Below are 13,886 nucleotides of genomic sequence, written 5' to 3'. Positions count from 1 at the left end.
CCCCTTTACCCCTGTGAATGCCTCTAACATCAGGGTCAAAGATGGAAATACTCTTAATTATTGTATCCCTGACAGAGTTTGATATCTCATATTTCATAGATATATCTGAATATAAATATAGACATATATAAGGGCTGACCATGGAAAGAAACAACCTGCAAGAACACTTCAGAAGGTAGCGATTTATTTATTTTCTTTCATATGAATGGCATCCACAACTAGAAATCATAATAGTCATCATAGTTCAAGTTGGGAGTTACACCCTGAAATTTCAGTAAGATGTAAAGAAGACACACAGTTTGTTTACATGAACAGCTGTAACAGAGCGATTCCTACAGACAAACATTATTTCACTGCAACTCGTGTTCAGAAATATCAAACCAGTCTTTCCCCACTAACTTCATCCAAATTTTAAAAAAAGCAAGGACATCCTCAAACTGAGTTGACTTTTACATTTATCAAGTTAACTTTGTAAAAATGCACTTTCAAATTTGATATATTTGCATAAACGTTAGGATAACCTACTGTAAAATGTAAACTTTAATGTCAGAGTGCAAATCGTTAAGGAAAAATCAATTAGTAAAAGGGGAAAATATCAACGTCTGTGTGTGTATACTTCTTTTAGATTATAAAAAGATAAAGATTTAACACTCATCTCCATTTATAAAAACGTGATATTTAAAGAGAGAGAGGCAGTGACATCATTGTACCAGTACAGGTGTATTGTGCTAACGAGTAAAGCGATTAACTGTTATTATAAAAAATTCTCTTCAGTGTTGCCAATTTGTCTTAATTTACTTATAAAATATGTGAAATAATTACTAGACACAGATTCATTGAATGTCAATAAATGCTGGATAATAATGAAGGAAATATGGAGACTTTTCCAACGGACCAGGAAACATAGAAGAGAAAACCACCTTTCATTAACAGTTCTAGTGTTTCACAGAGGTTATTAGTGTCTTCAGATGCGAGTGGTTTCATTTCACTGCACACTGGCAACATTATAGTGACAACAAAAGGTAAAATGTAGCACTGAAACAACAGATTAATTGAAAATTAAAGGAAAAATGTGTAGAATTCAGTGACATCTAGTGGTGTAGTTACAGATTGCAACTCCCTCGCTTCATCCTCCCTGTCCAAGTGCGAAGGAGAAACTACGGTGGCCATGAAACTGGCAACAAAAAACACAAAAGGCCCAACCTAGAGCCAGTGTTTGGTTTGTCTGTCGTGGGTTACCGTAGAAACATGGCGGTTGAACATGGCGACCTCGATGGCAGGCGACCCGCCTCGTCTGTAGATATAAATGGCTCATTCTAAAAAAGGTAACGAAATTTATATTCAGGTCAACTAATGAAATCATACCTATGAATATTATATTCCCTTTCTTACAGTAGATCCTCCTAAATGTTACACACTGGACCTTTAACTGACCATTTGATAATTGACATTTTACTAATTCATCAAGCAAAAACGCCTCTTAAATGTGAGGGATTTGGTGTAAATTAAATATCTTTGGGTTTTATACTGCTGATCAGGAGAAACAAGCAATGTAAAGACATCACCTTAGAACTTGCAATGTGTTTTAAAGTATGTAAAAATACTCTATTTAGTTTAAAATGATTTTAAACAGATAAAAAGGAGAAAAAAAAAACTGCAAGAACATACTTTTTCTCCCTCACTGAGGAATACTGGCTCTAAGAACGCCCCACCCGCCACTGCTGCTTGTGCCAGGTTCACCGACGATAGAGGACCTTGCATCAAGATGGCTAACATTAGAGGAAACATCGGAGAGATTCAGCCATAGTCTAAATGTTTAAGCCTCATATCAAAATGTGTAGTTAGCATATTTTATTTGTTTATGTTGCTTGTTAGCCCGTAACTTGCAGTGGCTGCCGCAGCGTCAGTGGTTGTGAAAGATGTATTATCTGTGACGATGTTACACTATGTTCACATTGTTATTAGGTAGCAGAAGGAGGAAGGAAGCTCTGGGGTTCGGTTTACATCCAAAAACTGCGCACTCTACCATCTTTGCTGTCAAAACTTTCACTATGCTAGTGCAAACTCTCAGTACTGACAGGGTTTCTGTGCTGGTGGCATTTGCTAGACAGCGATTGGCTTTTGAGTTTGTTGCGTACTGAATCTAGCTTTGCCGGGGTACGTTTGAATCTCAGATTATCGGGAAATGTACAGATATTAGTAGAAGTGAAAACGCCTCTTTAGTGACAAACTTTGCACAGTCATTTAAGTTAAGGTCAGACATTGTAGCAGACATAAGAAAAACACATTTCTGAGTTGAGGGGATCTTTAACCATTAAAAAAAAAGAAATTAATGATCAAAATATCAGTCAGTCAGTCTTTAGTTGCAGATGTAGTGAACTTTTCACATTTACTAAGAACGCAAGATTTTCCTGAAAGATTTTTTCCTGTGCATTTAAACTGCGCATAAAACATATAGCTTATTTATTTCTCTGATCGCTTGTTTATTTAATTCTCTGGCTTATTTAACTGAAACGTGATACTTGTGTCATGCTGTACGTTTGTTATTTAACATCCACCTCAAAATGTACTTTTTATTGCATCCACAGTACAGTACCCACTGACCTGAGGTTAATTGTGAATAATTTGGGATTTTCAAGATAATACAAGTAAAAGGATAACTTCATTTTAAGAACTATATATACACTAAACTCTGTAAACTATATCATTGTTACTATACACATGCTTGTGACTTTACTAAATTGAAATGCAACTTATATCAATCATGATAATATTAGAATAAAACTGTTTTTATATCCGTGTAGTGTCTGCTACACTCTCGACAGGATTAGAAAATAAGAGTCTTATTAATTGCATAAAAGGCTTACAGCACCTGTAAAATATTTTAAAACAAGTATAATTAGGAAGCAACGTCTAAAATGCAGCCACACACACTCACACTCACACTCACACTCACACACACACACACACACACACACACACACACACACACACACACACACACACACACACACACACACGTTAATTAAACACGGAATCATCCGAGTGTTTTTGCACTTGCATCAGCTGAGCACGAAAACAAAGATTTCAGGCTTCGGTGGTTAAGGAGCTAAGAATCGAATCAGATAGTGACAGCGGACGGGGGTTCAAGTGAAGAGGCTTGTGTAGTGTGCCCATGTTAAAACTTCCATTCATTGCTAATAGTTAATACACTAACATAACATATATATGTGTGCTAAACTCAACTTGTGTGACAGAGAAGATAATCTAAGGAGAGGTCTGCTAATATTAGTGATGTGTAAGACTAGATTTTAGAGAAGCAATCAATGCCACTAGTGCATGAGTACATGGTGTACATGCAGCTGCATATGACACACATGTGAGAAGGAGACTTGGAGACTTTGGGCTACACTTGGATGAAATCTGACTCCAGTGGCGCCTGTGCGGCCTCTGACTTAGGCGTGACACAGATTGCCACTGGACCCACAGGGGGCAGCAATGCCACAGTTCTTCAGGATGGGGTTGAAGTGGGAGGGTGTACCGGTGCCGGATTCTCTGGGAGGAAAAGGCTTCATGGTGGAGAGGATCAGGGCGAGACAGTCTGCCACATTCTTGTTTGGGGCACAGGCCAGAGCTGGTGTGTGGCCTGCAGAGGGTCAACAGAGAAATCAATGCCACGGAGTCCTTCAGTAATATTTTTGTTGGCAGGAAACTTGGACTGCTTTGGTATTGTATAACAGAAATATAATTAGTCCTGCTTACCTTCCTCATCTAAGGCCATTACTGCTGCTCCTCTACTCAGCAACACCTGCACTACAGTCGCCAGGCCTTTCCTCGCTGCAATGTGAAGGGGCCTGTATGAGGAAGAAAAACGATTAGTGCAATTACAGTGCGTCATGGGAGGAAGGCAACCATGTTAAAGAATTCACATGCAGTATTACTGGGACCAAAGGCAGAGGAGTCAGTACGGTAAACATGGAAAATCTTCTTCCTAAACTTCACGGTGCCTTGTTAAGGTACATAACACACTATATATTCCATAAGTAAATAATTATTCACCAGCTTTACTGCAGTGCATTTCCTTTTTTTTCATACTACATTTGAGTGTGCACGAATAGCAGCCAGTTTGCTTTAGACAACTCACATTTGGAGAGCACTGTTTGTTGCATTAATGAGTGAGGAATCGCTGATTTCTCCCAGGATTAACAGGGCACACATCTCATGACCCTGCAGAATAAAACACATTGCATTGAGTGTCAATCTTCTTAAGCAAAATTGTATAAACTAAGTCGTCAATGTCATAAGCTGTGGCTGAAAATGTAATCAAATTGTTTAATAAACTAAAAAAAAAAAATGTAGAAAAATTCCACACCGTGCAATGTTATACCACCACATCATTACATTCTTACTGTTATGAGCCTTTGCTAAACATGTTTGATTACATTTTAAACCTAATTTTCAACAGGGATTTTATCATATTTTGGCAGGTTATCACCTGATCTGACAGTTGTTACACTACTGTTGCTACACACATGCAAAAGTTATCGTGCCACTGCATGCATACAGTACATGCATTTGAATGTGTATGTGACCTTGCTGCAGGCTAAGTGAAGGGCAGTGTTATTATTGACATCCACCAGGGTCAGGTCTGGCTTCGCTTTGTGCAGCAAGAACTCTGAAATGCAGAAAATAAAGACACCTTTCACAACAAACACAGGCCTTTATATGTAAACGTAGACCAACTTAAAATCAGTGCAACAGGGGAAGAGATTTGTATTAAAAGGTAAAAATAAGTGGGGACTGTGAGGGTCAAAACAACAGTACCCATGTGTTACACCAGGTGTAGATCAGAGTAATGGCATACACATTTCAAAAACACTAACCAGAGGACTTTCAATCACATACCGACAGCCATCGTCTCTCCACAGTCGGCAGCAACCATCAGAGCGGAGCATCCACAGTGGTCCACAGCATTGACTTCTGCTCCCTGGGCCAGGACCAGCTGGAGCCCAGCGACATTTCCTGAATGAGCAGCTGCATGCAGTGGGGTCCTGCACTCACACAAACAGATGAAAACACAGATAAAACACAGGATGGGCAGGCACATTACATATAAAAATATGTTTTTAATTGCTTTATTTTTTTTTTATATAAAAACTGCCAATTTTGTGGGATATCCTGGACCAAATGGACGGCAATAATCATGTTGAGATGTTATAAGAGTGATTTAATTGCATATAGAACAAACACTGTTCTCTTCTGCTCTGTTATGATAACTAGAGCTCAGCTCAGAGCAGAACCCACCTTCCTTTGGCATCGCTAACATGAACAATTTGAGGGCCAACAGTTTTCACTAGAAGTCCAGCAGCAACATCGTGTCCATTAACTCTGCAAAGGAAGAACATATTTGATAAATTTTGAAGATCAACATTAAATTCATGTATGATGAGCCTTTACATTTACTACGGTACTCACAGAGCACAGTGCAATGGAGTGAAGAGATTTCCTTCCTGGTTGCTAAAAAGTTTGTTTTCAAGTAAAATGTGTAAACATCCTTCATGCCCTGCAGACACAGGAAAGAAAAAATAATAATATTCAAATCTTAGAAAAATAACACAAAATCTCACCATGCAAGAGTTTAACAAGACAGTTAAGTGTTTAAACAGAGAAATTATTCAAAGGCTTAAATGATGCTGTGGATGAAAGATCAGAGACTGTGCTTGTGCTGCTCTAAAACATGTTTAACATTTAAAAAGTTTTATTTTTATTCATCTCCATGTTTGCTGCTCTATTCAGCACTAAACCAAACTCTCTTTGTTAAAATTACTTTAATTAGATTTGACATGATGTCTCACCGTGGTAGGCAGCCCAGTGGGTGGGCGTGTAGCCTCTGTAGTCCAATATGGAGTCCAGAGGGTCAGCTTTCATAGCAGCTTTCAACAAACTTCGTAGTAGCTCCGTGTGGCCGAGGGACGCTGTCAGGTGCAGTGGGGTCCTTCCCTGAGAGTCTCTACACAGGGCAGAGGCACCATGTTCCAACAGAGCAGAGACACAGTCCTCACTGCCCAACATGGCCTACAGGGCGAGGACACAAGATAGGATGTGAGAGGAAAACAACACATATAGAACATGCAGGAGGATTCTGTAAAGGGACAAATCCCTAATTTACATAAATATGTGCATTTTTTAAAAAAGTGTACGACAAATACACGTACAGCTCTGTGTAATGCAGTGAAGCCCTTTTTGTCCGCAGCATCAGCCTTCGCTCCTTTCTCCAACAGGATGTGGACGCAGTCGGTGTGACGTCCCAGAGCTGCAAGCATGAGAGCCGTCCTGCATACGATAAAGAAAATACTCTGATCATCAGATCGTCAGACTTTTCAGTGGGTAAATTAACCTGACGGCATTATAAGTGTAACCTTTAAAAAAAAGAAAGCATGTACATTTCTATCAAACAATCACATCATAGTGCTTGAATATTAGCTGGCAGTTATTTATGAGTTCACTAGCTAACTCTGACACCTCGACCTATGATCAACAGCACCTGGAGTCATTGTTTTAGAATACCATAAACTGTTGATCTGTTGCATTTGATACAATAAACTACCTTTAATTAGCTCTATGTACCTGAGTGGCTGTCAAGATAAACAGTTTCACACTGAAATGTATCCGTATTTTATATCCTGTCACGTCATAACAAGACAAATTATGTTAATAAGTTTTAAATGGAACAGTATTGTATGTAAAAGCTCTACGTGTCAGGTGTTAACCCAATCAATCAATGATAACCAATCAGAGTATATGAAATGAAGTGACTTACTGCCCCTGTGTATCAGGACTGTCGATGAAGTCAGCACTTTGTTCCCCGTTGACCAATAACAGCAGACAGTCCATTTGGCCCTCAGCAGCTACACGGGGGAAAAGAGTAAAAGGAAAATATCAAGTAAAAAAATATCACAGAGATTAATATTAAACAAAAACTTCTAATAACACCAACTCAAAGTGTCCATCAAAAGCCATCAACACAACCAACCACATGTATACTGTATATTTTTAAGTCCCATCTCATATGGTTTCCTTAAATATCCCATACACACCTGCAGCATGGAGAGCCGTCCACTTGCGCTTGTGCTCCTTCAGTGTGTAAGAGGCTTGATGTTTCAGCAGTACTTCCACACATGGGGCGAAACCTCTCCGAGCAGCCAGATGGAGGGCAGTTCTCCCTTCAACGTCCCGAACATCCAGACTCACTAATGTCTCAGACAGCAGACGCAGTGCCTCACAGTGACCATAATACGCCTGTAGAGGCAGAATGCGTAACAGTAGAGTCAAAAGGCATGTAAACACGTGGTCTTCATTGAGAAGTTCAATCTTTGTCAGTGTATTTAGTGTGATCGTGTGCTACTCACAGCCAAGTGCAAAGGACTGACTGGAATATTACTTTCAACCTCTTCTAGACAGTTGAAGGAAATCTCCAGGAGCTGCAAGAACGAGAGAGGAAAAAGAAAAAACGCATCTTGGTCTGGTCTGCAATTGATTAAAGATCAAAGTCATTTATCAAAAGCCTCCTAATCAAAAGATACCACTGACCAGTTCCAGGTGCTGTTTGTTCCCATAAGCTGCTGCATAGTGGACAGCACTGTAGCCCTTACTGTTCTTCAGAGTTGGGTTCGCCCCATTGTCAAGCAAGTAGTCTAAACACCTGAACACACAGAGCAGAACATCAGGAATCCTGTCTGGGTTTAATTCTTCTTCCAGCACCAAGAAGTCATCAAAAAAAGCCATTATGTAAAGTGTTTCATAAACATTCACTTCCCAAAAGGCATTAAAGGTTCAGTTACTATAAATAAAACATGGCTTTTCTGTGTATTGTTCTGTTATTTGTTTAGAAAGATAAAATTCACTGCATTTTTATATAATAACTGAATCATATTTCTGTAAAATCTTAATCATTTAAAAGTGATAAAAGTCTCATTTTGACCTTCTATTTGGTCTTACTGTTGCACAGTTGTGATATTTTCCTTATCTCTGATTTTGTTCTGAATTACTTTTCAAATAATGGAAAGGCTGCTAACTAATCAATTATATTCAATTAGAGTCCATATTAATATGAGCACCTCTTATGTATAAAGATAGTTTATTACAATTCAAGGATTCAAGCTTATTCTATTGTCATTTACAATGCAGGGTTGTAAAATGAAATTCAGATATAGTTCCCTTTATGCTACTTGTAAAAAATAAAAATAAAAATAAATTATGTGTGATAAAAAAAGTGGCTTACAGAGAGGCTTCATGTTGTTTTTCCTCGCTGTATTCGGGCTTAGAGTTTGTTTTGCCTCTGTGGAAAGAACGACGGACACTTTTTAAAACAGGATTATCAAGGACGAACTGTCCACAGGATGATGTCCTGGTTAACTTAAAAAGAGCAAAACATTACAATTGCAGTAAATTCTCTCTCACCCACAAAAGGTGTGTGAAGCAGCAGCGTAGTGCAGAGGGCTGCAGCCTGTCAGATCCAGCTCATTGACCTCAGCGCCGGCTCTCACCAGGTAGATTGTGCACTGGCTGTTCCCGTTAGCTGCAGCATAGTGCAAAGGAGATCTGCAAGGGACATCAGGGGTGATTATCAGGTAAACACCAAAGCAGAGTTAGATTCTTAGCTCCAGCTACTCAGCACTGCTTACCTTCCCAAATTATCTTTAACATCCAGTTCAGCAGCACTATTCAACAGCAAGTTCAGACAGTCAATGTTTCTGTAAAAAAAAAAAAACGAAAAAGGTAAAAGTTAGCTTGAAATGATAAAGCTGAGAGTTTCAGATCTGTGGGAGACAGCTTATGAACAGGTTTGACTATATGTATGATTCAGGCACACTCGTTTTTATGCTGCATTCCTCCTGATCAGGCAAACTACAGGGATAGATTATTAGAACTATGTTAAAAATGAAAAGGCTACACTTTCAGTCAGTAGTGTTTCAATAAATGACACCTACTTGAGGCCAAGCAATTGGAAAATAAAATATATAATACTTTAAAAATTCTGAAATGAGAAAAATACATAGTGTGTCAAGTATTGTAAGTGTTTTCATACAATATTGAATTACATTTATTGTTTCTATTAATTGTATGTCAATGTATATGTCCAAATGAATATAACAGACTGTGTGTATGTGTATGTGTGTATGTGTGTGTGTGTGTGTGTGTGTCTCACACTCACCCTCCAGAGGCAGCTGCATGCAGGCAGGTCCTCCCGTAGTCGTCTGGGATGTTTATATCGAACCCAGCTGACGACATTTGAGGCGGCATGATGTAAAACTGGCCTGAATGACACAAAACCAACCACAACACATTTCGAGTCATGTCAGTAATTGAAATGTCAAAAGTGAGAGGATGAATTGAAGAGCAAGGCTTAATGGCTCACACAGATTCTTACCATTAGACAGTAATTTCCGACAACAGTCTGGAAATCCGTAGAGCGCCGCCAAATGTAGTGGAAGCATCCCATGAATGCCCTGTCTTCAGAGATCACAACAAAGATTATTTAGTGTGTGTACAGAACATTTTTCTGTATGAAGGTGGAATTTAAGTGCAAATAAAATCAAACCGATATGTTCTTAATGCTTTCAAACATTTTCTTAAATCCAGGAAATGTTTTGGTTTAAACGTATCGACAGCTTAATATTTTGTCTACTGCTTCTTAGTCAGGAATATTATAGGATCATCTGTAATAACTGAGTCTATATGTATGTGTGTGTTATTATGGTAGGTCAGAGTTACAATGTCAGGTTTCTGACATGATGGGATGTGAACAGACCTACCTGGCTTTGTCAGCACCATTTGTCAGCAGAGTGCTGATCAGCAACTCCTGACCATATCTGGCAGCAACATGAAGGGGAGAGTTTCCGTACATATCAACACAGTCAATCTCCCCACCTGTGTGCAGAGGGAGACATGAAATAAATATGATGAAGTGTTCAAAATCAATCATGTGATTCAAAAGGATGCTGTGGATAGTGTTAATAATATGTCACCATTTTGGATCAGAATCTGGGAGCCTGTGAAGCGTCCATGCATAGCAGCCATATGCAAAGGGCTCTTCCCTTCTTTATTCTGGTTACCAGGGAAAATGAAAACATGTTAAGTTAAAAGACTGACATAAATCATTATTTTTCTCCTGTCTTTGCTCTTTTCTTATCCACTTATGGAATACAAGCTCCTTACCTGCACGTTGACGTCAGCACCATTGTTGATTAGCAGCTCGAGACACAGTACCCCGCTGGAGGAGGCGGCAGCCAGATGCAGCGGCGTACTGCCGTGGTGGTTGGGCTGATTAATGTGGGCACCACAGTTCACCAGCTCAGTGGCCACAGCGTCCTGCCCCGTATGACAGGCCATGTGAAGTGCTGTGTTCCCAAAGACGTTGGGTTCATCAGTCTGAGAGGAGATGGAGCAGAAAAATTTGAGAGAATTAAATACTGAAGGTAATATCGGTGTTAAAGGACCAGTGTGTAGGATTTAGTGGCATCTAGCACTGAGGTTACAGCTCAGCCTTCCAGTGTGTCTGAGAAAGTCTCTACAAATACTCGTCTGTAGCACATTTAATAATACGTCTTTCACAGTATACACGAAACATAAATACATGGCACATATAATAATTCATTATGGGCCACTTTACCTCCACCACCAGTCTCAGCAGGTATTTGACCACGTCTAACTGTCCACTGGCAGCTGCAGCATGGAGCGGAGTGTAACCTCGTTTGTCTTTGCACGTCACATCAGCACAGTGAGACACCAGCAGCTTTACAACCTCCATGTGTCCTGACAGAAAGGTTTAACATTTACTACAAGCATCTGCCATCTGCATCACAGCACACAGTGACATCTCCTGCTGGTCTGTTTGCAAACTGTAGCACAGTTAGTGTAGATGCCAATTTAGTACAATGTTCATGAGATTTTGACCTTGTTAACAAAAGTCAACAACTACTCTTTTATTTTAACTTTCAGGAATATAATTAAATTCACAGCTTGACCAATGAAATGGTCAGTCGTGTAGTGATGTCACAACCATCCAGTCAGACAGGTGTAAATCTAGTTAATGTCTGTTCCCTGAAACAGTTTGATATTTAACTCTTTTAGACACTAGTTTCTCAGTGAAATAACCTTTTGTTAAAGAGTCTTTTGCAAATGTGTGACACAGAGTCAATTCTCAGGTATTTCTTTGTTGGGTGTTCGTGTTGTTTGATTTGTGTTACCACAGTCTTTGTCTTATTATTCTCTGTTTTTTTCTTTGTTTACATAACCAAGAAAGTTGTGTTATTGGGGATGCAGTCACCACTTACCAAAGTATGCAGCCCAGTGGATTGCCTGCCTTTCCTTCTTATCTTTGGCACTTACGTTGGCACCTTTGTTCAGGAGCAAGTTCACCATCTGCAGAAGTGCATAGCATCGTTTTGTCTTGACAACAACAGCAGAAACATTTATTCAAACAGGGCTGTGGCAATAGTTTGGTTTCAAAGAGGTGCAAATATTGTAAAAATTACTTTGCTCCCCAATGCTGCAACAAGAAATCAAGAAAAATATCATTCACTTTCCTAATACAAATATACTCTCCAGCATTGTTATTAAAACATAAAGGTTTGATAGTTACTTTAGAAATGGCAAAAGATCAGGAAGATGACTTTGGTTAACGGTTTACAGTTTACCTCTCCGTGGCCGCTGTGCGCTGCGTGATGAAGTGGTGTCCTTCCTGACCTGTCGGCGACATCCAGGCTGCACACATGTGGTATCAGAGCTAAAGCGCAGCCTGTAGCCCACTTTGCAGCTGCCATGTGTAAAGGTGTATGCCAGAACTTGTCCCGTGTGTTGACCTCTGCTCCGTGCTTTAGTAGCAGCTCCACAGCCCTCTGAGGAAAAACACAAACTTCAATGAAGATGAAAGTCAAACACAATCTGGTCAAGAAAAGTCTTTCTCCTCCAGCATTTTGAATTGGGAACATACTTCGTTACGTGAGGCAGCTGCTCGATGTAAAGGAGTCAGCAAACCGTGGTCCTTAGCGCTGACATTAGCACCTGTAAGAGAAAGCAAAAGTAACGTTAGACTTCACTTTTTGAGTGTTTTGGTTGAATTTCAGATCTTCTGTACTTGATGTATTAATTGTATTAATTACTGAAAAGGCTGATTTCTAAACAATACACAAGCATATGTAGTTGATGACGATGATGCTTTCTATTTACTCACATACACATTTCAAAGTGAGACAAATAGTTTTTCTACCTGAAGAAATAAGTAAGTCCATCGTGTGGACATCGCCCAAATAAGCAGCAGCATGAAGTGGTGTGCTTTGTTCTTGGTCCTGAGAGAAAAAAGGAAAAACAAACAAAACAATAAAGTAGGCAGCCGTCACATTGTCACACTCGCCCTGTAGTATATTAAATTTCTATTCTATTCTGTCTCCACATGTTTACCTTGTTAATGTGCAAATAAAATGTTAAACTCTTGGTCTGCATGTTCATATAAATAACATTTCATTAAAATTAAATATTTTGTATTAGATGTGTCCAGAAAACATCAGCAAACTAGGTAAACAAAAACATACAGAAGTCTGAATTTACAATTAAAGAAAAGCTGTGCTGGCAGTCAAAAAAAGCCCGGGCGAGTATCCTACAGCAGAGATACGTAGATGAAAAGCTCCACATACATCTTAACCTCCCAAAATATAATGCATACAAATGTATTAACACAACTTATGTAGAACATGTCTCCAGACTTAATGCGGGATAATATTACCAGTGAATGGACATCTTCGTTATGGTCTAACAAAAATGTCACTTCTTCTGCGTTTCGGCTGAATATAGCCTGGACCAATGGAGACTGAAACACAGAGTTGACATGCAAAACAGATTAATAACAACAACATTATAATAAAATCTATCATATTTTTGCAGCGATTAAACACAATTTCCACTGAACAGACTTTGCTGAGATGCCAATAAAACTGAGCTACAATCTCTTTTCTCTGCACTTCCAGGAATATTATCAAGGATTAAACTGACTGGAGAGAAATAATCTGCCATCTGTTCCTTGTGCTGGTATTTATTTGACTGAATACTTTACTTATTTCAATCATGTAAAACTTCTGGCACTTCTTGTGAATGTTTAGGATTCTTCTTGGGAAACTCAATAATGACTCGCCAAGATTAGTCTTCCACAGATAACGTTAAGCAAACGTAGCGATGTAGTGGAGAAATGTGGATCCATTTAAAGACTGATGTTTAAACTGTTTGTTAGGCAGGGTCTGGACTTCATGTACCAGGGAGCCCAATGACCCAGATTAATGGGTCTAACATTAGGTGCATTACAACATCGAAAAACTGAACATCACACACTGAAACTTACTCTGGTTTTGCATGGAAATTAATTTGTAACATTAACTAGCCTTGTAGCAAACTTTGCTCGACATGTCGCTAACATGACTCGCCGGCTCTTTGCAGTGTTGATGAGAAGTATAGTAAACTTAGTTATCTGGCGTTAAGTTAAGACAACAACAAAACCTTTATTTACTACCTGGTCCTTGATATTTCTTAACTCCATGTCCCAATCACTCTGGAAGCTCCTTCATTGAGACTGAGTGTAGAGTTGACTACATGTCACTCTGCAGCAGCTTGTTAGCCTAGCTTTAGCTTAGTTAGCTAAAAGGATATGTGATGTGTAGTTACACCAGAATCTCGCGAGAGGAGTTAAAGTAACGTGATTTGGTGATTTGTGCTCCAATGTTTTTTTTTCTGAACATTAGTATGTGTTTGGATTTAAATAACACATGTGTGGGTATATTATTAATGTGAATATGGATGTTTATTGAATATAGAGGTCACTTTGTTGAGAACCTTAC

General features: G+C 39.1%; 1 protein-coding gene across 3 annotated transcripts; it reads right to left on the bottom strand.

Moving 5' to 3' along the window:
* Window positions 1–167: 167 nt before the first annotated feature.
* LOC127372438 (serine/threonine-protein phosphatase 6 regulatory ankyrin repeat subunit C) lies at window positions 168–13,697 on the bottom strand. Of its 3 annotated transcripts, none has more exons than XM_051416133.1 (28): window positions 13,562–13,697; window positions 12,785–12,868; window positions 12,272–12,350; window positions 11,996–12,066; window positions 11,700–11,900; window positions 11,337–11,451; window positions 10,673–10,815; window positions 10,219–10,431; window positions 10,029–10,107; window positions 9,816–9,930; window positions 9,431–9,513; window positions 9,215–9,317; window positions 8,685–8,753; window positions 8,461–8,601; window positions 8,282–8,338; window positions 7,591–7,702; window positions 7,410–7,481; window positions 7,098–7,299; window positions 6,821–6,908; window positions 6,216–6,333; window positions 5,856–6,075; window positions 5,476–5,563; window positions 5,305–5,388; window positions 4,906–5,051; window positions 4,593–4,675; window positions 4,145–4,227; window positions 3,763–3,854; window positions 168–3,646 (listed from the first exon to the last, which is right to left on the bottom strand). In XM_051416133.1, the coding sequence occupies exons 1-28, from the start codon at window positions 13,586–13,588 to the stop codon at window positions 3,456–3,458; spliced, it is 3,159 nt and encodes a 1,052-aa protein (XP_051272093.1). In that variant the 5' UTR covers window positions 13,589–13,697; the 3' UTR covers window positions 168–3,455. The 3 variants fall into 3 exon arrangements, 2 of the variants coding, with proteins under 2 accessions (XP_051272093.1, XP_051272094.1); XM_051416134.1 differs by having other exon boundaries at window positions 11,337–11,424; XR_007886645.1 differs by lacking the exon at window positions 168–3,646 and having other exon boundaries at window positions 3,819–3,854; window positions 4,496–4,675.
* Between the last annotated feature and the right edge of the window lie 189 nt (window positions 13,698–13,886).

This window comes from Dicentrarchus labrax, unplaced genomic scaffold (genome assembly GCF_905237075.1).
Source record: "Dicentrarchus labrax unplaced genomic scaffold, dlabrax2021, whole genome shotgun sequence".
Taxonomy (NCBI): Eukaryota; Metazoa; Chordata; class Actinopteri; family Moronidae; genus Dicentrarchus; species Dicentrarchus labrax.
Note: the sequence above shows the minus strand (reverse complement) of the source record. Positions and strands in the feature narration are given on the sequence as shown.

Coding starts and splice junctions, on each gene's coding strand:
- LOC127372438 (XM_051416133.1), bottom strand. CDS start 13,588: ATGGAGTTAAGAAATATCAAGGACCAG. Junction 8,339..8,460: donor GCTTCACACACCTTTTGTGG/GTGAGAGAGAAT, acceptor TTCTTTCCACAG/AGGCAAAACAAACTCTAAGC. Junction 5,564..5,855: donor CCACTGGGCTGCCTACCACG/GTGAGACATCAT, acceptor CTGTGTCTGCAG/GGCATGAAGGATGTTTACAC.